Below are 26,509 nucleotides of genomic sequence, written 5' to 3'. Positions count from 1 at the left end.
CACCATGGAAGACTGAACGCCTGTGGTTGATGCCTTTGCCAACTGTTTTTAACAGCTATAAACATGCTTATTAAATGCACTTGACCCCCCCCCCCCAACAGAAAATGTAAATTGTCCATGAGGCTGAAAGACATGTTAAATGACCCACCGAAGGTCAAATAAGTGGAAAGCAGCAGAGCCTGGATTTGAATCCTGGAATCAGAAGCCAGAGGCTGTGCTCCTAGAACCCTGTTTTCAAACCAGGATTCTCCTGTGTCCCTCACACCAAGGTGAGTTTACTATACCTGCCCCCACCCCCAGTATTTCAGGAGGAGGAGCTGGCACCACTGTTTACAGCAGGATTTAGCCTACATTCTCAGAACAATCTTGTGAGAAGGGCACCTACCTGATGCTCAAAGACAGGGAGATTCAAACCCAAGCAGTCATTCCAAAGGTGACACCGAGATGATCACAACAGGACCAAGAGACCATCTCAGGAAACCCAATTCCAGCCATGAGGGGATTTCACCTGGACTCCCCACCCTTCCCACAAGCCTTATGTATACCAAAACCAATCCCAAACTCAACCAAACTTTGAACTCAAGGTCTCTACCCCTTCGGCAGTCCCTGCCCACCCCCTAACTAAATCCTTTTCTCAGTCTCCCTCTTGAACTTCTTCTATTTTTAATTTGTAATAAGCCTCTATACCTTAATTTGAGTAAGGAAAAAGCACTATCAATATCGATTTGTTTTCATCTTTTTAATCAACTCGTTGAAAGACATCCTAAACACTACATGAAACACAACAGAATATTTTTTTCTTCCAGTATTAAAAAAAATGACACAAATATTTTTAAGAAACTTCTATATAATCAAGGCAGAGATCTGGAGTAAAAAACACCTCTAAGTAATCATGTTCTTCGTTTCTTATAGTTACAGAGATTGCTTCCTAATCATAATTAAACATTGTGTTCAAAATGTTCCTAAATGCACATTATTAAAAAAAAAAATCAGTCTGGCCAAACATTTTTTTGCCAGAACCAACATTCCTGAGAGCCTGAACTAAAAAACTGGTAAAAAAAAAAAAAGGAAAATATATCCAGACTCCACAAATGTCTCAGAATTTGTCTTTAAATGGGAGAAAAATTTAACAAAAAAACACACGGAACTTTCTGAAAGGTCTTTAACAAGCTACCTTGGGAGCTCTACTCAAAAAAAGAAGTTGACGTAACTAAAACAGATGTTTCAGTGCAGCTCCAAAAATCTTTATAAATACAGCCATTTGGAGGGATGGTCCTGGATCAGAAGAAGTTTTATTCCTTGTGTATCTGAGAACAGTAAGAAGGGGGAGAATTGTGATGTTGGGAATAGGCCAACATGCTCACTTCCCAGGGCTGATGAGGATGCTGAAAGGCTAGACAACAGGGACACCCCTCCACCTCTTCCATGCTCAATAGGAGTAGATGATTATAGACAAGACAGGTTTGAACACCCCCACCCCCCCCCCACCCCCCGCCAAAGCAGACTAGCCTTTAACAGGCACCTGAGAGCAAGGGAGGCCTAGGAATGGTGCCAGGTGGGCTTGTTGAGGTATGCATAGGCAGGAGAAAAGTGAGAGGGACAGGACTGGTACACATAGAAGTCTGCTCGGTGGCAACACAGAAGCCTCACCTACATTAGGTGTGCATGCCTCATCTCAGTTGTCATAATTATCCCTGTAATTTCCTCCTGAGTAGCGGTCATAACCACCCTGGCTTCTGGGAAAAAACACATAGTATCACAGGAACATCTTATATACACCTTCTGATAATACTAAAAACCATGTATACTTACAAATCCTGTCACATTTTTATGTACTATAATATAAACTTTAACGTGTAAAATGAGATGTTAAACGTGAACACCAAGTAAACATCAAATAATCACATTATGTATAACTTACGTACAGCATTTTAAACCATATTAAACATTAATAGAATACACACAATTAACCAAGACAGTACAATAAACGTGTATGTGTCACTATCTACTGCACACTGCAATTATATGACCTAATATCTTATTGTTATATTTAACCCAAATTATCGTTTCACACTTATTTTGTAGTTTCATTATAATGTGTAAAAACAAACACTAGTATAGCACCACAGTAAGAAATGTATGAATACTCAGGCAGCCGAGCTGAGATCTTGGGGAGAGGGAAGAGCACCACCAGAGTACCCCAACCCCTTGGCTACCCACCTGCCGCCATAGTCTCTGGACCTTCCATATCCATATCCATATCCTCCAGGTCGGCTATCATACCTGCCACTTCCATAGCCCTGGTCCCCACCACCTACAGCAGATAAAAAATATTCAAGTGACAATTATCCAGACATAGGCTAACAGGCAACTCTCCTCCATATCCCATTATCAAACTTACCACTGCACTTACCTCTAGAGTAGCTGCGACCACGCCCATAGGCCCCAAAGGCACCCCCTCTTGTTCCCCGGGCCGACTTGCCCGCGTGGTCCACACGGATCTGACGACCGTCCAGAGACTAGGTGTGGGGAGACACAAGGAGGATGGATGGGTTGGTGGTCAAACAGAGCAGGGATGAGGTAAGAGCGGGCTGGGCAGGTGGGCAAAAGAGCCCAGAAATTCCTGCTGGGCACCAGGTTCTGGGTACCACATTCCAGAACAAGCTCCTTTGACCAGAATGGCTTTATCAGGAGCTACAGAATCCCACAAAATGACCTGAATCCACCGTGTTCCCCCTGCTACTACTTACATCTTGACTGAACTCAGGTTGAGTTCTCCTCCCCACTCCTCTAAGCTGCCCGACTATTAGGGCTAGATAGACACCTCTCTTGGTTTGAGGCTTCAGAGTCCATCCCAGAAGACTCACGAGGTCCTCTCCGGGCCAGGCCCGCAGGTCTGCAGACTCTACTACCTAAGCCCAGAGCAGGTCAACCATCCACAGGTGGCTTCTCGGCCTCATGCAGGACCAGTCGTCGCCTCCCAGGCAGCCCGGCTCTGTCTGCCGCTGCCCTCCACCCCCTAGAACAGAAGGCAGTCACGCTCCTGTGAGTGGGCACTGCGGAGCTTGGTGGCCGCGCTGCCCCTAGCAGACACAGAGGGAAAAACAGAAAGAATGGTCGAAGTGACAGATAGGAGCAGGGCCCCTATGCAGGTAGGCGGCCTCACCTCTCCATTCATGGCTCTCATGGCATCTGAGGCATGCTCTGGATTGGTGAAGGTGATGAAGCCAAAACCCCGGGATCGCTGAGTGTCCCGGTCCTTGACAACAACCACTGGAAAAGGGAGAGGGGAGAGAGGTAAGAGGACAAGTGGCAAAGGGTGTTTGACCCTCCTCCCACCAATCCTGAATGGAAAGTTATCGAGTTCTCAGTCTTATACCTAGGAACAAAAGCAGGAGGAGTAATGTAAAGGCCTGGGGTCCTGACCCTTTTCTCCCATTTCCTGAAATGCATGGGCCCCAAACTTCCTTCCACACCCCCCCATCACGTGTCTGGCCCATGTCTCACCCTCAGAAATAGGTCCGAAGCTGCTGAAGTGGTCTTCCAGAGCCTGCTCATCAGTGTTGAAGTTGAGCCCTCCCACGAAGAGCTTCCCTTCTTCAGAGGACATGGCGGTAAATTCAAGTCCTGTGGAGAGAATATGGAAAAGAGTAGAAGAAGCAGCGTAGTTGGGAGAAAGAGATTGGAGAAATGAGAAAAGATAAAGAGAAGAGAAGAGAGAACACAGAAGAGACAAAAGGAACAAAATAAGGGGTAACTATGGAGAAACACAGAAAGGCCAAACCGGCGGGAATCTACGGGGCGAACTCAGCGAGGTAGCCATTTGGGGGCCGCCTTCGCGCATGCCCACAACATCCCCCGCCACCGCGCCCGTCATTTTGTGCGGCCGCGCATGCCCAGAACACCCTTGCGCTCCCTCCTCACCCGCAAAACAAGATGGCGGCGGTAACGTAAGAAAACCCCCCCACCCCCACCCAGGCCTCCGCTGTCGCGCGGTCACTGCCACCAGCCACGCCGCCAGCCCTCCCGGCATTCCTCGCAATTAGATAGAGCGCGCCAACCTCACACCAAACAAAGTGTCACCTCCGAACACGGGACCCACTCGCCCCGGAGAAGCCCAAGCCTACGTGTCAAAAGCCGGTACTCTCCCCACTCGCGCACCTCGCTCTTGCCCGGCGTGGCACACGTCAGTGGGGCGAGAAGCGGTTGCTCCGCAAACCATGCTGCTTACCTGGAAATTAAGTAAAAGGCCGACGACACAGCTACCGCCAAGAAGCCGAGAGACTGGGAAGGGCGCCGCGCGGGAAGACTCCTGATAAAGCGTACGTAGCGGTACGTCACGGGTCGTCCGTCACGCGTGCCGGCGTGCGCGCTCATTGGCTGACGCCAGTGAGGGGGCGGGGTGGGAGGAAGGGACGGCAATGCAAAGGGATCGATGCGCTCAGTACGCTTCCGGAAATGGAGGCGTGGCTTGTGTAGTTGTTTCCGCCTGGCATCAGCGTCTTTCCACTGGCCCCAGCCGTCTTCATCCCTTACACGCACGAGCCTTTTTCCTGTCACACCCATTTCCGTCCCGGACATCACCCTCACCATCTTTGACGTCGTCTCCCCCATTGGTTTTGACGTCTTCCTCTAGGTCCCTGAGGACATAATTACCGTCCTCTGATAACTTCTGTCACCTTCTAGTCCTCTAACCTCATACCTCTCGAGGCCTCGATGTTTTATCTCCCCACTGTCCCTGACGTCATCGCCCTTCACAGTCCTTAACATCAGACCCTTTGTTTCTTAGTCCCTGACCCTGACCCCTACGTTTCCTTCTCTGTGCCCAACATCTAGCCACTTGTTATGGGACCCTTTTCCCTGGCATCGTTCCTTCTCATTTATAACTTCAGCCCTCATCCTTATCTGACAGTCTCCTGAAGCCAGTTTCTCGAATTCCCTACCATTGGACCACCTGAGGTGCCTTCTACAGAAGAGGATGCTTCAATCTTCAGAAGGAGTAAATCCCAATCCAACAGAACGATTATTTGCTGTCACTCAGAGTTGCTGAACCCTTGATCCACAGAAAGGACTTTCACAAAACATAATGGACTTATCCAAAGCAAAGAGTGTCTGAGCCCACTCCCCACAGTTTGTTCTTGTTCAGCCTTCTGAGTGTCTGAGCTACTTTTACAATGAATGGATTTGACAGACTTTTCGTTTCTGAACTCCCCATCAAGGAAGAATGGGTTAGTTTTCCCTCAGAGACTCTAAATATGTCATCCATAGAATGGACTTGTCCAGCCTGCTAAGGGTGAGCACCCCAAACACAGACTAGACTTAACTTTTGGAGTACAGTATGGTATGCATCCACAAAATGGACTTGTCTGGCTTTTGCCATATCCAGACTTCTATGCCCAGGATGGACGTGAAGAGATTTCACATTGTCCACACATGTGCTAGTCTTAGCCCTCTGATAATCTGAGCCCCCATGCAAAAATTAGAGGTACTTATTTACCTCTCAAGGTGTCTGCGCTCTGATCATATTTCACAGTTCGTGACACATCGTCATGGTTGTTCTATGCAAAGCCTCTCATTTTATTTATTCTTTTATTCCTGCACCCAACTATCATTCTCTTCCTCCCACCGTTAACTATTTTATTGGGTTTAATGTTATCTCTTGGTGTGATTTCATATAAAATGTGCATTTTTGTGTATGCTTTTTTAAAAATGTATTTATTTAGGCTGTGCTGGGTCTTAGTTGTGGCATACAGGATCTTAGTTGCAGCATGCAGACTTCTTGGTTGGGGCATGCGAACTCTTTAGTTGCAGCATGCATGCAGGATCTAGTTCCCTGACCAGGGATCGGACCCAGGCCCCCTGAATTGGGAGCACAGAGTCTTACCCATTGGACCACCACGGAAGTCCCTTGGTATGCTTTTAATTTAAATGGTAGTGTCATTTGTTTTTGGTTTTTTTTACTCTTTTTTTCAACCAGCATTATATTTTTATTCCATCTGTGGGAATTCCCTGGTGGTCCAGTGGTTAATACTCTGTGCTTTCATTCCTGGGGCCCAGGTTCGATCCCTGGTCGGGGAACTAAGATCCCACAAGCTGTGCAGTGTGGCCAAAACAAAAAACAAACAAAAGAACAAACAAAAAAAAACATTAATGGGAGTTTTGTTGGGATTGCATTGAATTAATAGATTTGGGGCAAAATAATATCTTAATAATATTACCTGTGGAGGTTTTAAAATATGTTCACAAACTCTTTGATAATGCCCCCTTCAAGAGTTGGAGCCTAGTTCCCTTTCCCTTGAGGGTAGGCTGGACTTTTGACTCACTTGTAATGCACAGAATGAGCACATCACTTCCAAAACTAGGTCATAAAAGGCACTTCGGGGCTTCCCTGGTGGCGCAGTGGTTGAGAGTCCGCCTGCCAATGCAGGGGACACGGGTTCATGCCCCAGTCCAGGAGGATCCCACATGCCCGGAGTGGCTGGGCCTGTGAGCCATGGCCGCTGAGCCTGCGCCTCCGGAGCCTGTGCTCCACAACGGGAGTGGCCGCAATAGTGAGAGGCCTGCGTACCGTAAAAAAAAAAAAGAAAAGGCACTTCAGTTTCCTGCTTTCACACAGACTGCTTTCTCTATGGGATGGTACCTGGTACTTCATGCAGCAGCCCTATGGAGGAACTGAAGCCTCCTGCTAACAGCTATGTGAGTGGGCCTTCTTGGAAGTGGAGTCAAGCCTTCAGATGACTGCAGCCCCCTTCCGCATCCTGACTGCAACCTCATGAGAGACGCAGCTTCAGAACCACCCAGCTAAGCCACTCCCAGAATTCTGACCCTCTGAAACTGAGATAATGATTATTGTTTTAAGTCTGGGAGTAATTTGTTGCCAATACATAGCTAATACATCACGAAATCTTCCCAGCAAAGAGCATGAGATGTCTCTCCTTTTATTCAGATCACCTACAGTATTTGTTATTAGAGTTAAAAAAATTTTTTAATAGATTTTATTATTTTTTGGCTGTGTTGGGTCTTCGTTGCTGCGCGCGGGCTTTCTCTAGTTGCGGCGAGTGGGGGCTACTCTTCGTTGCGGTGCGAGGGCTTCTCACAGCGGTGGCTTCTCTTGTTGCGGAGCACAGGCCCTAGGCGCGCAGGCTTCCGTAGTTGTGGCACGTGGGCTTCAGTAGTTGTGGCTCACGGGCTCTAGAGCGCAGGCTCAGTAGTTGTGGTGCACGGGCTTAGTTGTTCCGTGGCCTGTGGGATCTTCCTGGAGCAGGGTTCGAACCTGTGTCCCGTGTTGACAGGTGGATTCTTAACCACTGCGCCACCAGGGAAGCCCCCCAATTTTTTTTCTTATAGAAGTCTTTTGTATTGGTTAAATTCTTTCCTAGATACTTTATTTTCTTATTGTAGAGAAATGGTTTTTATAGGTTGATCTGGAAACCTTGCCGAACTGTCTTATTGGTCCTAACAGTTTTTCTGGTCATTGTTAGTTCCTTAAGGTAGTCAGTCATATCATTTACAAATGGGTTTTTATCAATTCCTTCCAAAACTTACATCTCATTTCTTTTTCTTTCCTTACAGCACTGGCCAGCTGTATGTTAAGTAGCAATATTGAGAGGGAACATCATTGCCTTATTCCTGATCTTAGAGGGAAAATGTGTTTAAATTTTCTCTGTTAGGCATTTTGTTTGTTGTTTTCTTTCTTTTAAAAAAATTTGGTTTTGTTTTTTACTATTGGGCATTTTTGCTCTTTTTGCCACATAACCTTTATCAAGTCAAAGATGTTCTCTTCTACTCTTATTTTGTTTGCTCAGTTATTTTTTTAATATCATAAACAAGTGCTGAATTTTATCAAATTTTTTTTCTGCTTTGTGACTATCATATGATTTCTCCTCCTTATTAATGTGGTAGTTCACTCATTAATTTTCTAATTTGGATTATGTTTGAATTCCTGGGATAAGCCCTACTTATGATTTTTTTTAAACTAACACTGTTGAACTCGGGTAGCTAATATTTTATTAGAATTTTTGCATCTATATTCATAAGTGAAATGGGTCTATAACTTTATTGTCTTGTATGTTCCTTATCTGGTTTTAGAATCAAGACTATAGTAGCCTCAAAAAATGAGTTGGGCAGCTTTTGCTTTTTTCCTAGTTTCTGGAACGATTTGCATATTTGGGAATTAACAGTTCCTTGGAAGTTTGATGAACTACATCTGCAAAACCATCTGGGTCTGGGCCTGAAGCTTTTTGTTACAATGAGATGGAGTGTCTTTTTTTTTTTTCTTTTAGCGGTACACGGGCCTCTCACTGTTGTGGAGCACAGGCTCCGGATGCGCAGGCCCAGCGGCCATGGCTCACGGGCCCAGCTGCTCCGCGGCATGTGGGATCTTCCCGGACTGGGGCACGAACCTGTGTCCCCTGCATCGGCAGGCGGACTCTCAACCACTGCGCCACCAGGGAAGCCCGAGATGGAGTGTCTTTAACTATCATTTCAAATTTTCTTAAAACTTGTTATATTTCTCAATTTCTTTTTGCATCAGTCTGAGCACATTTTAATTTTTCCAGAAACTTAAGCCTTTCATCAAGGTTTTCGAATGTATTAGCTTCCAATATTGAGCCTTTTTGTGTCTATAATTTCCCTTTTTCTGTGTTGTATTTTGCATTCTTTTAAAGCAGTCTTGGCAGAGGCCTATCATTAATATTTTAAAAGAACCAGCTTTTCATTTTGCTATTCTTTATCATTACTTTAAAAATTCTCTTTGGCACTTATGTCCTTCCTTAACGATATTTCCTTCATGACTCATGGAATCATGGGTTTGTTCCTCTGCTGTTTTCCCAACTTCTTGATTTGAATGCTAGGTCATTTATTTTTCAACCTTTCTTCTCTCCTGATAAATGTACTTAAAGCTATGTATTTTCTTTTAATAACTGATTTTTCTGTGTCCTAGAAATTTTGCATGTAGTGTTTTTACTGTTTAGTTCTAAGTATTTCTAAAGTTCCTTTATTTCTTCCTTTACCCAGGGGTTATTTAGTGATGCTAGTTTCCAAAACTGGGGACCTTTTTTTTTTTTTTTGGCCGTGCTGTGTGGGATATCAGTTCCCCAACCAATGATTGATCCCAGACCATGGTAGTGAAAGCCCAGAATCCTAACTAGTAGGCCACCAGGGAACTCCTGGGCCCTTTTTTTAAATTGCTTTTCATTATTGCTAATTTTATTGCATTGTGGCCAGAGAACATGGTTGATATTGATACTTTTGAATTCACTGAGGCTTTCTTTGTGCCCTAACAGGGTCTGTTTTTTGTAATTAAGTGTAAGCATAAAAGGAGTCTTCTCCATTTGTTAAGTGGAGGGTTATATAGGAATGTGTGTCATATATATGAAATTATATATCAAGCTTAAAAATGTATTGTTCAGGTCTCCTTAGGAGTATATGTGTTTATGGTAGGCATATATTCTTTGTTAATGAGTATATGTCCTTCTTTGTTTTTTGCGATCTGAAATTTCATTTTGTTAGTTATTAAGATGTCTCTCCCAGCTTTCTTTGGGCTTTTATTAGTCTGCTATATATTTTCTTCATCCTTTCATTTTCAACATCCCTGTGTGTGTGTGTGTGTGTGTGTGTGTGTACAGCTGGACCTTTTTTAAGAAAAACAAAATCCATTGAGGGTGGTGTTCTAAATGTTTTTTGTACTTACTATTATATTAAAACTTGACATCTCATTTCATCTTCTCCATTTACAGTATCTTTGTTTCTTTTTTCTACCATCATACTCATACCTTATTTTGTTTTGAGTCCTTTTTCTATTTCTTGTTCCTGTTTTATATTTTCTCCCTTATTGTACTTATTTAAAAGTCTTCATCTGTATGTCCCAGTATTTCTGCTTCAGATATTGTATGTCACCCAGTGTGGTAGCCAGTCTGATATAGCCCCCAATGAGCCCTGCCTCCTGATGTTCACATCCTGCGTGGTTCCCCTCCATGTTTTACTAGGGCCTAGTAAAACACATAGGCCTATGTGACCAAGAAAATACAACAAAAGTGACGGTATGCCATTTCTGAGGTTAAGTTATAATAGACATTGCAGTTCTCTCTTGGTTATGATCTCTTGCCTGCCTGCTGGGACCACGTGTTGTTTGGAGCCCCATGGAGAGGCTCACGTGGTGAAAAACTGAAGCCTCCTACCAATAGCTCTGTGAGTGGGCCACGTTAGTGTTGGGTCGTTCAGCCAAGTCATGCCTTCAGCTGACTGCAGTCCTGGCTGACAACTTGACTGAAACCTCAGAAGAGACCCTGAGCCAAAACCTCATGGCTAAGCTGCTCCCAGACTCCTGACCCTCAGAAACTGAGAAAATAAATATTTGTTGTTTTAAGCTAAGTTTGGGGGTGATTTGTTATACAGCAATAGATAACTAATACATCCAGTTTATTTTTCACTGGAGGTCATTATACTGCCCGGGTGTCTTGTTCTTTTGGCAGTGAGCTCATATTCCCCTGATGTGAGCAGCTGTTCTGGCTGGTAACTGTACTGAGGGAAGGCTGAAGGCCAGACTTGACTCTGGTTAATCACCTGGAGTCCAAGGGGTAAAGGGGTGTGAGGGGAGATGAGCCAAAGGGTGGAGAGTCCCAGGCACCACACAAGTAGAGCTCTCACTCCCATCTACGATCACACCACCCAACAATTCTGCTGGTAGGTTTCATCCTTAAACCCTAAGAGGGGGGGTCATCTCCCAGGTGTTACCACTAGCCCTGGTGTCTGGAGGGGGACAGTGGGGGAGTAATCACTCCTCTGGCTGCTCATTTCCTCCCCTCAGCAGGGTTCTTGATACCCTGATACTAGCCCCCCCACCAGACACCTGTACCAGTGGTTTGGATGATTTCTGCAATGAGGGGGCAGGCAAGGCAACATGGGGGAGAGGCACCAGCCAGAACTTAAATCTCTAACCTGTCCTGTATTTGTTGCCTCCAGCCATCTACCACTCAAAACACAGGTCAGTTAAAGATAACCTTCCATCTCCTCATAGGTCTTCATAGCTGTGCTAGTTTCTGGAACTCATGTTTCCCTCTGTAGTTTCTCCAGAGTAGTTTTTGGGCAAGGGAATCAGTGGCTTGTGCTGTCTGCCATCTTAGCAGGAACCAGAAGTCCCAAGTAACTTCGGAAACTAATAGAGATTTCTGTCCTTCAGGTTATCTGAGCCTCCTGTTCACAGAAAGGACTCCTCTGGCCTTCAGAGGTCCCAAGCTGCCATACACAGAATTGAGTTGTCTGACTTCTCAAATATCTAAGCTCATAAATCACAGAATACACCCAGAGGGTGTCAGCTGGTTACTGACAAAGGGGACATTTCAGGTCCTCAGAGGGCCAGATTCTCCCATATCTTGGATGGCCCCTGGGGCCAGCGTGCCTGAGCCCCTTATCCGCACTTGTTAGACCCACCGTCTTGGAGACCCTAGGCACAGAATGGTCTTGTCCTGCCTCCGGTGACTGAGCCCTCATCTGAGGAGTGGTCAGCCTCCTGTCCAATACTGGGGGGTGATGGGAGCCTTTTAAGAGTTAACTCCAGCTTTATATGACATTGTTTTGGGAGAGACAGATGAGAGGATAGCTGCCCTCGTGCCCCTCACCTGTCAGTATTGCCTAGGGCAGCAACTTCTGGCCAGAACCTGGCACAGTGAGGCCACGACCTGAAGGACCCCAAGTTACTTCATCCATCATCTGCCATGTCTTCTGTGGAGAGACAACTCGGCCTGTGAGAGAATCTGCCTTCTGAGAAGGTAAGTGGGAAAAATGAACTTCTTTTGGATCATTATCCTCCACACAGGCAGGTGACTCCTTTTAGGGCCTGAGCTTTATCAGTGCTTGATTTGTTTGTCCACAGTAGTGGGATGGAGAAGGCAAATAAATGGTTTCTATTGTTGAAATGGTTAAGACAGGTATCCATGAGCTGGAAACCCAGTTTAGTGCTGACAGCCTGAGGCATGGCAAGGCCATAGTCCCTTAAGCTGTCCCCAGAGCAAGTGACGAGAATAGGAACCTTAGACCCCTGTCCAGGACCACTAGCATTAGTGCATAAGACTCACAGAGGAGGGGCTGGATCCTAGAAATGGTGACGTGTGGAATGCTAGAGGTAGCTGGCCCAATGTTTCTAAGTAGCCCATACTTCCCAGTCTTTGTAATGAATCTTGCCCTTTCTGAATCAGGAACTCTCTCTCCCATCCCTCATTCAAAGGGCCTGTCCTAAAAACTTACATTCACAGACATCATCCAGACCCTTACAGGCAGACAGATGTACGACAAAACAGCCTCAGGCCTCCTCAAGCAGTCCTCGACCTGGGCTCACCTTCTAGAACTGATTTCTCAGCATCCATTCTCCTGCCACTGGGGAAGCAGGAGCCGCCCTTCACCTGAAATGGGAAGTATTTCAGCTCCAGCAGGTAAAGAGGCCCTGGGGACTCCATCCACAACAAAAACCAGGGAGAAGGCAGAGAAATACACAGACCACAGTGACCTTCATGTGTGCAAAGTACAATTGTTAAAAACAAAACAACAAAAACAGAAAAAAGAGGCCGTGGTTGCCATGGGGCAGTACTGAAGCAGAGCCCCATACTCTCAGACCTGGGGAGAGAGGGCACTATGCTCCCACGTGTCTAGGGCTGGCAGGCAGGGAGGTGGGGTCTCATGTGTAGGCCCTCTTGGCAAAGAACGGATATCTGGTGGGGCTGATAGTGGGCTGGAGGGAGTCTGATCAAGATGGGGCTGTGGCCTCGGCCCCCTCCTCTGAGTCCCACACCTCTGACTGCAGGTAATCAGCGAAGAGAGCCTTGGCCCGGCGTAGGACGCGCCCCAGGTGGTGTTTTCGCACGAGGCGGTCAAAGTGCATGGCCAGCTCGTTGTAATCCAGCCCGTTGCGCATGATATGGTCGCGGTGCTCCAGCAGGATGGCGAGGCACAGGAAAAGCATGAATGGGTTCCCTCGGCCAAACTCCTGGGGCGGGGGCAGGCCCAGTGGGGGTGGGGGTGGCAGGGACTTCCCAGGGTCTTGTGGGGAGCCCACCTCTGGCATCAAGGGGGATCCTGCAGCCATGTCACCAGTGGGAGAGGCGTCCTGGGTGGATGGCGGAGATGAAGACGATGGGGAATCAGGGTGGGAAGAGGAGGAAAGCAGTGGGTCTGAGGAGTTCAGCAAGGGCTCAGAGAGAGACTTGGAGCTGATGAGGGCAGCTGGGTGGGGCAGCTGGACCAGAAGGTCCCTCCTGGGGCCTGTGTTATCCCTGAGTTGCTGGAGGTCATCCAGACTGGCCTGTCTCAGGAGACGCCCTCCACCACCAGGCCCCTGGCTGGTGGTGGCCAAGTGGTCAACAGCATCTTCAAAAGCACCATCTCCTCCACCGGCGGGCCTCAGCATGTGCCTCTGCCGCACGGGCCGTCCCCTGTGGCCCCCAAAGCCAGTGTCTGCCACCAGGCTGGGGGGGCCCACGAGCTCTACCTCATGCTCGGGAGGGTCGGGGGGCAGTGAGCTCCAGGTGACCTCCAGCATGCGGAGAGCGTCGTCAAAGGCGAACTCGCGCTTGAGCTCGAGCAGCAGCCAGCGGTAACAGAAGAAGAGGTCGTCAGCACCGGCTTCCTGCAAGTACTGGTAGAAGTCAGGGTCGGCGTGTCGCAGCAGCAGCTTGAGGTGAGCGAACTTGGTGGCCATGGCGCGGCCATCAGGGTGGAAGTTCGCAGCCAGGCGCTTCATGATGCCACAAAAGCAGACAAAGGCATGGCCCTCGTGGTCCATGACGGCAAGGATGGGCGAGGCCAGGTCGCTCATGCCCTGGCAGTAGGACACCTGTGGGTGGGTAACGGCGTAAGTGGTGAGCAGGTCGTGCAGAGCCCGCAGGTGTGGGCCGTCCTCGGGCCCTGCGAAGTAGGGGTGGGCCCGGTCGGTACGCAGCACGTCCTTGAGGACCGTGCTGCGGATGAACTCCAGGTCCTCGGGGCTCGCTCGCTGGGCCCACTCGCTCTTGAGCTGCTCATACTCGCGGCTCTTGCGTTTCATGTAGTCCATCCGCTCACGGCCTGTCAGCCCGTCTGGGTACACGTTCAGAAGGTACCTCCACACCACCTGGCCAGGGATGAAAGGGATGAGGCTGAGGGTCTACAGATGAGCTGCCACACCCTCGTGTGGATCCATCACCACCCAGCCACCCTGGGCCTCTGCCCTCCTTTGGAAAAGCCTGCCCCTCCTGAAGGTAAGCCTGCTGTGCTGGAATACTTCCACGCCATCCGCCGAGAGTGTGGCCCACCGCATGTGTCTCTTGAGCTATTCATGACTGCTGTGATGGATCCAATGAGTGACCAAGAAGGCTCACCTTTCGCAGGGAGGGCTCAACACCACCATGGTAGATCCGCAGGCGCAACTCCTCGGGGCGTGAGAGCTGGCCCTCGTGGTTCAGGTATGTGTGAAACTCCGCATCGCTTAGGGGAGGCTTGAAGGGCTTGACGTCTTCCCCATATGACCAGCTCAGCACCTGCTGGACCTTGGACAAGGTGCGGCCCACCTGTGAAGGAAGGAGGGAGGGAGGCCACCACTCAGCTGGGCAGGCCAGGGGCAGGTACCAACCGGCATGCTCGGAATCGGGGGTGCCAGGGATGCCCTGCCCTCCAATCACAGCTGGGCCCCGTGGCTCCCTGAAAGCACCTGAGAGAGGATGGACTGTGTGAAGGGAAGGGCAGCTGTCGTCAGCGATGACCGCTTCTCAGCCAGCAGCATGTCGGAGCCAATGACATCCTTGGGGCTGATTATGTCCCAGTCTTCCAGCAGCGGGCCTGGGCACACAGAATGACGCCGTATGAGAATGCGGATGAGAACCCCAGACCTCAGGGCCGGGTTCCTCTCCCTCCAAAGCCAGGCCACCCACAGGGCAATGAGCCACTCCACTCTCCCTTCCCATGTCATCCCAATCACGTAAAAAATAAAACCATGAATAATCCTCTTGTGGAAACTGTCTCACAGAATGGCTGAGCAGACTCTAATAGTAGTATTTTAATGATATAAGGTAATATTTATCAAGCACTTACTATGTGCCAGGCACTGTGACAGGGCTTAACGTCATTATAAACAATAAGAACGGTAGACAACACTTCCATACGGCTAAGTGCCAGGAAGCGTTCTGAGCCCTTTGAAAATATTAACTCATTTAATATTCACATCCATCCTCTAAGTTAGGCACTATTATTATCGCCACTCTATGTGGAAACATGCAGAGTCAGGACTAGAAGTTGCCCAAGGCCCCACAGCAAGTGGGTGAAAGAACCGAAATTTGAAGGCCAGGCCCAAAGCTCAAAAGCCCAAACTCTTTTAATCTTATATTCCTGCTAGTTTTCCTCCCACAATTGGTGTAGATTACCATTATCATTCTTATTTTGCAGACCATGACAAACAGCTTGGAACAGTTAGTAAGTGGCCAAGGAAATGGTAGGGCTGGGATGTGAATCTCATTTACCTTACTCCAGGGCCCAGATAAAGTTTAGCAAAAGTATTTGTAGAACAGGTATGCCATGCATGTTAGACAGAAGAAACAATGCTATGCTTGATATTACCCAATTCTGGCCCTTGGAACATCAGCAGAAGTCTGTCCCTTCTCTCTCTTCTTTACTCCCCCTTGCATCCTTTCTGCCCACCTCAAATGTCATGTGGCTGAACCAGCAGTGGCCACCTGAATAAGTTCGAGAGACTTAAGAGATGTCGGCCCTGGCGCCCCAGAGCTGCTAAGCTGACAACAGCAAAGACCAGTAGCTTTCAAACTCTATTATACGAAACAAATCAACTGGGATTTGTTCAAGCCATTGTCATTTGCAGGCAAATGCCGTCACTAAGCAACATTTCCATGAAGTCCACTGTACTTTCTCCCACAGAGCTGAGGGGGAAGCAAACCCTGGGCCACAAGTGGATGTCACTGCCTCTCCTTAGGTGTCCCATGGGGCACTGTAAACCTAAGGGGTCCAAAAGGGGAGCCCAAGATCCACTCTAGACATAACCTCCTCCTCCGCTCCTCATGTGAGTGAACAGTGTCTCTACCTGTTCAGTTGCTTAAGTCCCACACCTCACAGATGTCCTTGCCACCTCCCACTCTCTCAATTCCCAGGGCCAAACCATCGCCAAGCTCCATAGCTTCTGCATGCAGAACACACTTCAATTCCACCTCTTCTCTCAGCTCACACCACGCCTCTCACCTGAAACTGCCTCCCAACCAGTCCCTGCCTCCCCTTTGCCCCTCTGCACCCTCTCCCAACAGCTGCCAGAGTGGGCTTTCTAAAACATGAAAACACATAAAATAAAGAAGGTTGCACTACTCAACAGGTAAAATAAAGAAGGTCACACCAATGGTCTGAAATACCAAAGAGAGGAGCCCCTGTCAAGGCACAGAGCTAAAGCTTGATGATTTGAGAGGAAAGCAGAGAGACCTGGAGGACAAGTCCAGGAGACCTGACAATGCAAACCCTAAGAAATGCAGGAGGAGCAAAGGGGTCAGGTGGAGACAGAATTACCCAGATATGAAGGAAACTGTCCCTGAGATGAAGAAGTGGCTCGGCAGGTCTCAGGTAGGATGAATCAACGAACAGCACAGACCACGGGCTCCCCCAACTCTATTCGCCTGCTGGCGAAGTGCCCACATTCTAAGAATGAAGACAAACTCTTGCCAGCTTCCAAAGATGAAGAACAGGCTGCTTACAACTGAAAGAAGGTCCGATTGCCGATGGGCTTCTGTTCCACAACTCTGGAAGCAAGACAGTGGCTTGCAGCACCCACGGAGTACTGACAAGAGAGGCCTGAGATCCAAGGGTCCCACATCCAGCCAACCCAGTACGTATCCACCACGACTGAAGTTTCTGATCATTAGCATACATCTAACGCATGCACCTTACTGGAGGAGAACAAAGTTCTCTAAGAAATGACTACTGAATGACTACAAGGGCTCAAGGTGGGTGGGGGAAGGCAAAAGGGAGGGTAAATGGGGACAGGCCACAAGTTTTTAATATATACAGTTAAACATAAAATGACAAAGAGACTGTGACTGGGAGTTTGTAACATTGTTACGTTAGGATTCCTGAAACATAAGCGAGTGACTCTAAAGAAAAGATAATGATAGACTGGAATTCAAAAAGAGAAAAAATTACTGTTGGAGCAAAGCCCAGAAGTTAAGGGTTAGGGAGCAGGAGAAGGATGAGAATGAGAAGTGTTCCAAAGCTTCCATTTCACGGGCTACGGAGGGTGGGGGAGACCGGAGGGGAAAAGTGCTCAAAAGATTTCACTGTCAATTGTGTAAAAAAGCATAAATCCAGCTACGGAGATTTTGTGAGAGACATACTAAAACTAGGTGACAAAGAAAGGTTAAAAATTGAAGAAACATGAAGGTATACCTGGCAAACACAAGCAGAAAGCAAGAGCAGCCATGTGAATATCAGAAAAAGCACCGCTCAACACCAAAAACACGGGACTTCCCTGGTGGCGCAGGGGCTAAGACTCGGCGCTCCCAATGCAGGGGGCCCCAGTTTGATCCCTGGTCAGGGAACTAGATCCCACATGCAGGCCACAACTAAGAGTTCACATGCTGCAACTGAGGAGCCTGTGAGCCGCAACTAAGACTCGGTGCAACCAAATTAAAAAATAAATAAAGTGTATAACTCAGTGAGTTTAAAAAAAAAATAAAAGACAAAACACATGACAGGAAAAGAGATATTCTATATTCACTTTTAAAAGAAAGAAAGAACCTGTTAATAAAATGGACAAAGGATTTCTACAAGCCCAAACTCATCTAGTGGCAAAACCGGATCTGAACTGACGTGTGACTATATGTAGTCTTTTTTTTAAAATAAATTACTTTATTTATTTATTTTTGGCTGCGTTGGGTGTTCGTTGCTGTGCGTGGGCTATCTCTAGCTGTGGTGAGCACTCTTTGGTGCGGTGCGTGGGCTTCTCACTGCAGTGGCTTCTCTTGTTGCAGAGCATGGGCTCTAGGTGCGTGGGCTTCAGCAGTTGTGGCGCACGGGCTCAGTAGTTGTGGCACGTGGGCTTCAGTAGTTGTGGCTCATGGGCTTTAGGGCGCAGGCTCAGTAGTTGTGGTGCAAGGGCTTAGTTGCTCCGCGGCATGTGGGATCTTCCCAGACCAGGGCTCAAACCCGTGTCCCCTGCATTGGCGGGCAGATTCTTAACCACTGCACCATCAGGGAAACCCTATATCTGGTCTTTATGTAACTCACTAAGTGTGAATATGCACACACTTCTCTGAAGAAACATGCACGTTTCATTATGGTGTGCTGCCCCAGGCCCTTCTTGCAGTATTACACAATATGTACTATACATACTGCACCTCCTTACCATAAAATTGTCAAGCCTCCCAAATCCTAAATTATATATGTTGTGCAATGCCAATCAGTGATGTAGTGGGTTTTTTCCTGGAACTGGATAAAATTATTTTAAGGTTCATATGAAAGAATTCACATTTAAGAATAGTTAAGAAAAAGGAGAGCCCAAAAAAAAAGAATAGTGGGAGGAAGGCAATGCTTGCCTTATTAAAATGTATCAGAAAACCACTGTGATAAAAATATGGTGTTAGCATAGCATGAGACAAACAGAGCCAACTGGTGGAATTCAATATAGAAAGCCCAGAAATAAATCCAAGGACATATGGGAACTCAGTACATGACAAAAGTGGCATTTCAAATCAGTGTAGAAAAAGTGGTTATTTAATAAATGATGCTGACATACCTATTTGTCTGGAATTTTTTTTTTAAAGCTAGGTCTACTAATCACAATGCTGACAGAGATTTATATGTAGAAAAGAAAATAATAAGCATATTAGAAGAAAATGTAAGAGAATATCTGTATAAGCTTGTGGATGGGGAGGATGTTCCAAAGTAAGGAGAAATTCAGAAATCATAAAGAAAAAGACAGATATATGTATAAGACTGCATACATATTTTAGTTTTTGATAGGATCAGAAAAGCACCATAAACAAAGCCATAAAACAAAAAGATAAGCTTGGAAAAAAGTATCTGCAATACATATGACAGAAAGAGGATTCATATCACAAATGCACAGATTGGTTGATGGTCTAGGCTTGGTAATCTTCCAACTGTAGAGGTGACAGAAACTGACTTCTTCCCTGAAAGAGGGACTGGGCCATCTAAGTGGTCACAACATGCCTGTTGCTTTCACAGTCATGAACACGATCCCAAGAATTCCATTAATAATATTTGTAACAGCTCCATCGATTGGACACTTACTTACCTTTTTTTTTTTTTTTTGCGGTACGCGGGCCTCTCACTGTTGTGGCCTCTCCCGTTGCGGAGCACAGGCTCCAGACGCGCAGGCTGAGCAGCCATGGCTCACGGGCCCAGCCACTCCGCGGCATGTGGGATCTTCCCGGACCGGGGCATGAACCCGTGTCCCCTGCATCGGCAGGCGGACTCTCAACCACTGCGCCACCAGGGAAGCCCTTACTTACCTATTAATGTATAGCATGATACCATTAATGTTAAACACATACCGTCTGTGTATATATACAAATATGAATACACTTACGTATCTCTATATGTAGATTAATTTGTCTGTGTGTATGTGTGTGTGAATAAATAAAGGACCTGTAAGGTTATACATCAAACTGATCAAAGTAGCTCCTGCAGGGCAAAAGGGTAGGGGAACAAGATTAGGCACAGTGGGGGCTTCCCTGGTGGTGCAGTGGTTAAGAATCCGCCTGACAATGCAGGAGACACAGGTTTGAGCCCTGGTCCGGGAAGATCCCACATGCCGCGGAGCAACTAAGCCCATGAACCACAACTACTGAGTCTGCACTCTAGAGCTTGCAAGCCACAACTACTGAGCCCGTGTGCTACAACTACTGAAGCCCGTGAGCCCAGAGCCCGTGCTCCCAACAAGAGAAGCCACCACAATGAGAAGCCCGCGCACTGCAACAAAGAGTAGCCCCATGAGAAGCCCGCGCACTGCAACAAAGAGTAGCCCCTGCTTGCAGCAACCATAGAAAAGCCTGCGTGCAGCAACGAAGACCCGATGCAGCCAAAAATAAAATAAATAAAATAAATAAATTTAAAAAAAAAGATTAGGCACACTGGTTCCAGGAGACTTCAGCGTTATTTATAATAAGGAGAATGTATTTACTGGATAATTAAAGATTAGTTTCATTAGGGAATTCCCTGGCGGTCCGGTGGTTAGGACTCTGTGCTTTCACTGTGGAGGGCCTGGGTTCAGTCCCTGGTCGGGGAACTAAGATACCGCAAGCCACGTGGTGCGGCTAAAAAAAAAAAAAAAAAATAGTTTCATTAAAAAATGCAACTCCATGGAATTCTCTGGCGGTCCACTGGTTAGGACTTGGCACTTTCACTGCCGTGGGCCCAGGTTCACTGGGTTCCATTCCTGGTCAGGGAACTAAGTAAGATCCTGCAAGCTGTGTGGCACAGCCCCCCCAAAAAAAGCAGCTCCGATCAAATTCCCATCAGGATTTTAATGAAATGATAAGCTAATTCTATTAAATGAAAAGAACAGTGGGACTTCCCTGGTGGTGCAGTGGTTAAGAATCCACCTGCCAGTGCAGGGGACATGGGTTCGAGCCCTGGTCTGGGAAGATTCCACATGCCACGGAGCAACTAAGCCTGTGCGCTACAACTACTGAGCCTGCGTGCCACAACTACTGAAGCTCACGCACCCTAGAGCCCATGCTCTGCAACAAGAGAAGCCACCACAATGAGAAGCCCATGCACCACAATGAAGAGTAGCCCCCACTTGCCACAACTAGAGAAAGCCCGTGCGTAGCAACCAAGACCCAACGCATACAAAAAAAAATAAATAATTTTTAAAAAAAGAACAGTAAGTGCGTGAGAATATTCAAGAAAAAATTTTAAAAGGAGAACATTAAAACATATCATAAAGCTACATGATTAAGACAACATAGAATTGGCTTAGGGTTGAACAAAGAGATCAGTGTAAGGGGATCAGGAATTCAGAAACAAACTCGTGTATTTGCAGGAGTTTGGGAAACAAGACAATGGTAGGAACAGAACTAACTCATCAGTAACTGGAAAGTTGATTCTCTTTAAAAAGATAACTTTTAAATGTCCTTTTGCCAAACTGATGGGTGTGTGTCTCTCTGTGTAATTTGCATTCCTCTCAGTTCTTGTGCAGTTGGGGTTTTCTTCACATGTTTATTAGTGGGGCAGATTTTATTTCTTTACTGAAATAGTGCTATTGTGTCTATTTTATAGGTGAGGAAATGGAGGCTTGGGGACTTAGCTAAGTGACTGACACATAGTAGCACATAGGGCTGCTCAGTGCAGAGGTTCCTGTGTTTCTGGCTACCTGTCTTTTCCCATTTGTCTCTCTGCCTGTCTCTGTCACTATCTTTCCCTCTGACTCTTGTTTCTCTCTCTCTCCCTCTGCCTATCTTTTTCTCTAGTTTCTTTTTCTTAACAAGCCCCACATTTTGTAGAGTTAAATGGTTAAAAGCAAGGACTCTGAAGACAGTTCAGCCACCACCTGGGTTCAAATCCTGCTCCTCCACTTACTGTCTGTGTCACATGGACAAGTCCTGTCCCCTCTATAAGCCTCAGTTTCCCCATTTATAACATGGGGATAACGACTGTCCCTACCCTGTAGAATTGTTTTGACAATCCAATGAATAAACATTATGTGTGCAGAATGGCCCCAAGTGTTTGACACATGTTAGCTATTTATATGTTATTATGACATCAATAAAATGCCTCAGGACTTCCCTGGTGGCTCGGTAGTTAAGACTCTGTGCCCCCAATGCAGGGGACCCGGGTTCAATTCCTGGTCAGGGAACTAGATCCCACATGCATGCCGCAACTAAGGAGCTGGCAAGCCGCAACTAAGGAGCCCGCGAGCCGCAACTAAGACCTGGCACAACCAAATAAATAAATAAATATTAAAAATAAATAAATAAAGTAAAATAAAATGCCTCAGTCACCCCAAATAGGCACTGTGAATTCCCCGAGGCTGGCAACCGTGTCTTCCACTCCACAACTTTTTATTTTAAAAAAATTTCAAATCTATGACAAAGTTAAAAGATGAATACATTGACCATCCACATGTCCTTCATCTAGCTCCCCCAACTGTTCACATTTTGCCACATTTGCTTCATCTTGCTCTCTCCATATATATATACATTTAAAATTTTTTTTAATTTTTTTAACATCTTTATTGGAGTATAATTGCTTTACAATGGTGTGTTAGTTTCTGCTTTATAACAAAGTGAATCAGTTATACATATACATATGTTCCCATATCTTTCCCCTCTTGCATCTCCCTCCCTCCCACCCTCCCTATCCCACCCCTCTAGGTGGTCACAAAGCACCGAGCTGATCTCCCTGTGCTATGCAGCTGCTTCCCACTAGCTATCTGTTTTACGTTTGGTAGTGTGTATATGTCCATGCCACTCTCTCACTTTGTCACAGCTTATCCTTCTCCCTCCCCATATCCTCAAGTCCATGCTCTAGTAGGTCTGTGTCTTTATTCCCGTCTTACCCCTAGGTTCTTCATGACCTTTTTTTTCCCCTTAGATTCCATATATATGTGTTAGCATACGGTATTCGTTTTTCTCTTTCTGACTTACTTCACTCTGTATGACAGACTCTAGGTCCATCCACTTCACTACAAATAACTCAATTTCGTTTCTTTTTATGGCTGAGTAATATTCCATTGTATATTTTTTTGCTGAATTATTTGCAGATATCATGATGCTTTACCCCTTAATACTTAACTGTGTTTTTCCCGAGAACAAGGATATTTTCCTTCTATAACCATGATACCGTTACCATACCCAGGAACTTTAACACTGACACACTATTATTTTCTAATGTATGCTCCATAATCAAATTTTGGGGACTGTGTCTTAATTTATCTGTGGGCTCTCAGGGACCAGTACAGGTAAGACTAGGGGAACAAATATGAGAAGACTGGAAGTGGCTGAGAGATAAAAGGAACAAACAAATGAATATGAGTGCAGGGTGAGTGAATGAATAAATACAATTACCATGACTATAATCAGCATTGTTATATTTACAATATTATTATAACTGAAACATATAATACTCACTCCATGCTCTATTATTATATTGCATTATACAGTTATATATTACTACATTATATGCTATAATAAATGTGATCATTATTGTTATTAGAGATAATACTTTTTGAGCATTCACTATGCAGCCATGCACCTTTCCAGGTTTTTTACATGAATTCCCTGTTTAATCATCATGATGGCCCTAAGATACCCTTATCTCTACTTTACAGATAAAGAAATTGAGGGCCAGTGGCCAAGCCAGGATTTGGACCCAGGATTCCTTGCTCCCTAGCCCACTGTGAGGGAGTGCATTGTGAGGAGTGGAGTCATCCCACGGGGAAAGGGGGGCATCCCAGAGCAGTGCCCGCGAGGCACCAGGTACTCACTATCCTCAGTGGGCCGAATATCTACACGCAACTGCAGGTAAGGTTTGGAGGCGGTGGCGAAGGCCGTGCTGAGGTCCCAGTCAGACAGGAGTGAGAGATAAGCTTCCTGCCCCAGTCGATCCCGGCCCAGGTAGCTGATACCAAAATTCTTCTTCCTGGACAGAGGAGACATGGCATCTTTCAGTGCCCCAGTGCCCTGGAGGCCTCAGGGACAGTTTCCAAAAGAAGCCGAGGAGGACAGATGGTTTTGAAAACAACTTCCTACTGTGTGCTGGGCACTGTGCCAAGGATTTCGGGCAGCCTGAGGTCAGATCGTTTTTTTCTATTTTGTTTCACAAACAGAAGCAGATACACACGGGCTTGTATCTGGAGAGCACATTGGGAACTGGTAACCTGGTCCCCTCTAGGGAGGGTAACAGAGTAGCTGAGGGACAGAAGTGGGAAGAAAGCAGCCTCGTGCATAAAAAAAAAAGCAATCTGTATGTTTGTTATATTTCACAACAAAAAATGTTTATGCACAAAAAGTCAAATAACAACTAAGAATTTGTTCTTCAGATACACCTGTGCAACTATGCAAAGAAGTATGTTGTGTGGTAACTATTGTAACCATGGAAACATCCTAAATACCCATCACTTTTGTATTATTTGAGTTTGTTACCATGTGCATTCGTCCAAAATAACAACGACAACAAAATAACCATCACATCTGCCTCATCTATCAGGTTGGCAAATTTTCCAATGTTTTCTAGTAGCCAGTGTTTGTGAGGGTGTGAGGGAAACAGGAATTTTATGGGCTGCTGGTGAGACCGTAAATTGGTAATACCTACCTGGAGAACATTTTGGAAACATCTGTTGAAGTTTTAAAAAAGCATACACCGTTTAACTCAGCAATATTACTCCTATGACTAGATTTCCCCAAATATTCCAAGATATGTATGTGGCTGTTTGTTCACTGTGGGATTATTTCAATAATAATAATAATAGTAATAATAACAAGAAAACAACCTCCCCCTTTACCAAACAACAACAAGAAAAATGCCAAACAACCGCTGTCGAGGTGGGTGGCCCACTGGCTTTCCCCAGCATCCCGTTACTCACCCGTTCAAGTCAAAGGCTCGGATGAGGATGTGCTGTAACACATCGAGTGAGGTGATCTGGGGGTCCACAGCAAAAGAGCGAAACTCAGGTGGCAAGAAGCTCTCACATTTCTGGGGAGAGAAGACAGGGGTAGGCCATCAGGGGTCACATCATCATGCTGACATGGAGTGAGTAGCAGGGACCAGATCAAGGTGGGAGTTCTGAGCCATGGGGAGAACTGTTGTTTTTGCTCTGAATGGAGGGTGGGGGAGGCTTGGGAGGGTTCTGAGCAGAGGAGGGATGTGGTCTGACTCAGGATTTAACAGGATCCTTCTGGCTGCTCTGTGAACAGTCTGTGGGGGACAAAGGAGAAAGGAGTGTTCCAGTGAGGGGGCTACTGCAATAGTCCAGGCACCCAATCCTTCTTCTACATCCCCTCAATGATGGTTGCCTGGATCACCATGTCCAGTCTGGCCCTCACTAAACCAGTCCTCCGCGCTGAAATCTAGCACATCTATCTACAACACTCCCCTGCTTAAATCTCTTCAAAGGGAACCCCAGGATCCCCAACAGGTGGGCCTATAGGACCCCAGCCAGCCTCTCTCCAGTCAGCTTTTTTGAACTTTACACTCTGGTACTACCAAACTCCTGGAAGTTATACTCTGAATACATTCTGGCTCCAGGCCTTTGCTTATGCAGATCCCCCAGTCTGGTACGTCCTTCCCACTTTCTTCAGCTGGCTCACTCACAGCTCAGGCATCTTCTCTTTTCTGAACTCCCAAACCTCTACCTTTGAGCTTCCTCTATTACACTGAAGTGATCTGTTTACTTCTCACCAGAATCTACCCTCTTCTCATCACCACCAGTGCCACCACCCTAGTCTGAGCCACCATCACTGACTGCCTGCTGGAACTACTGCAACAGCTTTCTTACTCAAGAGTACATGCCAAAGGCCCTTCACAATCTGCCCCTCTCTTACCTCTCCGATTCACCTCCTACCACTCTTCCCCTCACTCTCTGGGCTCCAGCAACATGGGAACCTAAGGGAACATGCCAAGCTCATCCCCACCTCCCAGCCTTTGCCCTTGCTGTTCCCTCTATCTAGAACACTCTTCCCCCCTGATATGCACATGCCTGACTCCTTTTTATTTGCGTCTCTGCTCCTTCAGTACCTCTCTGGGGATTTCCCTGTACGACCTTGGCTAAAGTAACTCCCTAGTTCCGAACCTTTTTCGTTATTTCCCCATGACATCTACCAGTGTCTGAAGCATCTCATTTACTGAGCTGTTTGTCTCCCCGACGAGTATGTCCGCTCATCCAGGGTGGGGACTTGCACAAAAGTGCACTCTCAACACATATGTTGACTGATGTCAGAGGCTCCTTTTCAGACAGCAACAGCCTCCCTCATTTCTCAAGGCCCCACTCAACTATTAAGGCCCCTCCTCCAGCCCTATAGCCCCTCCTCTCTACCCACAATCTCCACCCATCCATTCCAGAGGCCTCTACCTTTTCATTTGCAGTCCTCACGCCCCATGCCCTGCCCTCGCATTCCCAGGTCCAGCCTCTCCCCCACCCTCCACTCACGCCACCATCACTCTGCCCTCAAGCCTCGCCCCTCACGTAACACCCCAATTCTCAGGTCCCGCCCTCCAGCCTAGGACAGCCACCGCCTTCCCTTCCCCCGGGAGCTCGGGGCGGGCTGGACGACGGGCCGCCAGCCTCACCTTGACTCGGACCCGCACCACCTCTCGCTCTTCCTCCTCAGCCGCCGCTTGGGCTCCCCCACCAGGCGGGGGCGCTGCGGAGCCGGCCAAGTCCGAGGATCCAGAGGCCGTCGCCATCCCTCCACCACCCGCCTCCGGGTGACAGCTGACCGTTGCCCCCTACCTTTGCGCACACCCCAGAATGCGGGCGCCTGCGGCCCCACCTTGCGCCCGGGCGCAGGCGCAGAGGGCGCCACGGGACCCT

The 26,509-nt window shown here is 47.0% G+C and overlaps 2 protein-coding genes across 3 annotated transcripts; both read right to left on the bottom strand.

The window, feature by feature from the left end:
- Positions 1-1,669: 1,669 nt before the first annotated feature.
- Positions 1,670-3,621, bottom strand: RBM3 (RNA binding motif protein 3). Its single transcript, XM_065900785.1, has 5 exons — positions 3,508-3,621; positions 3,167-3,273; positions 2,414-2,519; positions 2,221-2,314; positions 1,670-1,736 (listed from the first exon to the last, which is right to left on the bottom strand). The coding sequence occupies exons 1-5, from the start codon at positions 3,608-3,610 to the stop codon at positions 1,676-1,678; spliced, it is 471 nt and encodes a 156-aa protein (XP_065756857.1). The 5' UTR covers positions 3,611-3,621; the 3' UTR covers positions 1,670-1,675.
- An 8,886-nt stretch (positions 3,622-12,507) lies between these two features.
- TBC1D25 (TBC1 domain family member 25) lies at positions 12,508-26,509 on the bottom strand. Of its 2 annotated transcripts, none has more exons than XM_065900706.1 (6): positions 26,266-26,509; positions 24,563-24,672; positions 23,465-23,619; positions 14,678-14,805; positions 14,349-14,537; positions 12,508-14,101 (listed from the first exon to the last, which is right to left on the bottom strand). In XM_065900706.1, exons 1-6 carry the CDS (start codon positions 26,380-26,382, stop codon positions 12,740-12,742), a joined length of 2,061 nt encoding a protein of 686 aa, XP_065756778.1. In that variant the 5' UTR covers positions 26,383-26,509; the 3' UTR covers positions 12,508-12,739. The 2 variants fall into 2 exon arrangements, with proteins under 2 accessions (XP_065756778.1, XP_065756777.1); XM_065900705.1 differs by having other exon boundaries at positions 12,740-14,101; positions 26,254-26,382.

This window comes from Phocoena phocoena, chromosome X (genome assembly GCF_963924675.1).
Source record: "Phocoena phocoena chromosome X, mPhoPho1.1, whole genome shotgun sequence".
Lineage (NCBI taxonomy): Eukaryota > Metazoa > Chordata > Mammalia > Artiodactyla > Phocoenidae > Phocoena > Phocoena phocoena.
The sequence above is the reverse complement of the archived record's forward strand: the minus strand, read 5'-3'. Positions and strand labels throughout refer to the sequence as shown.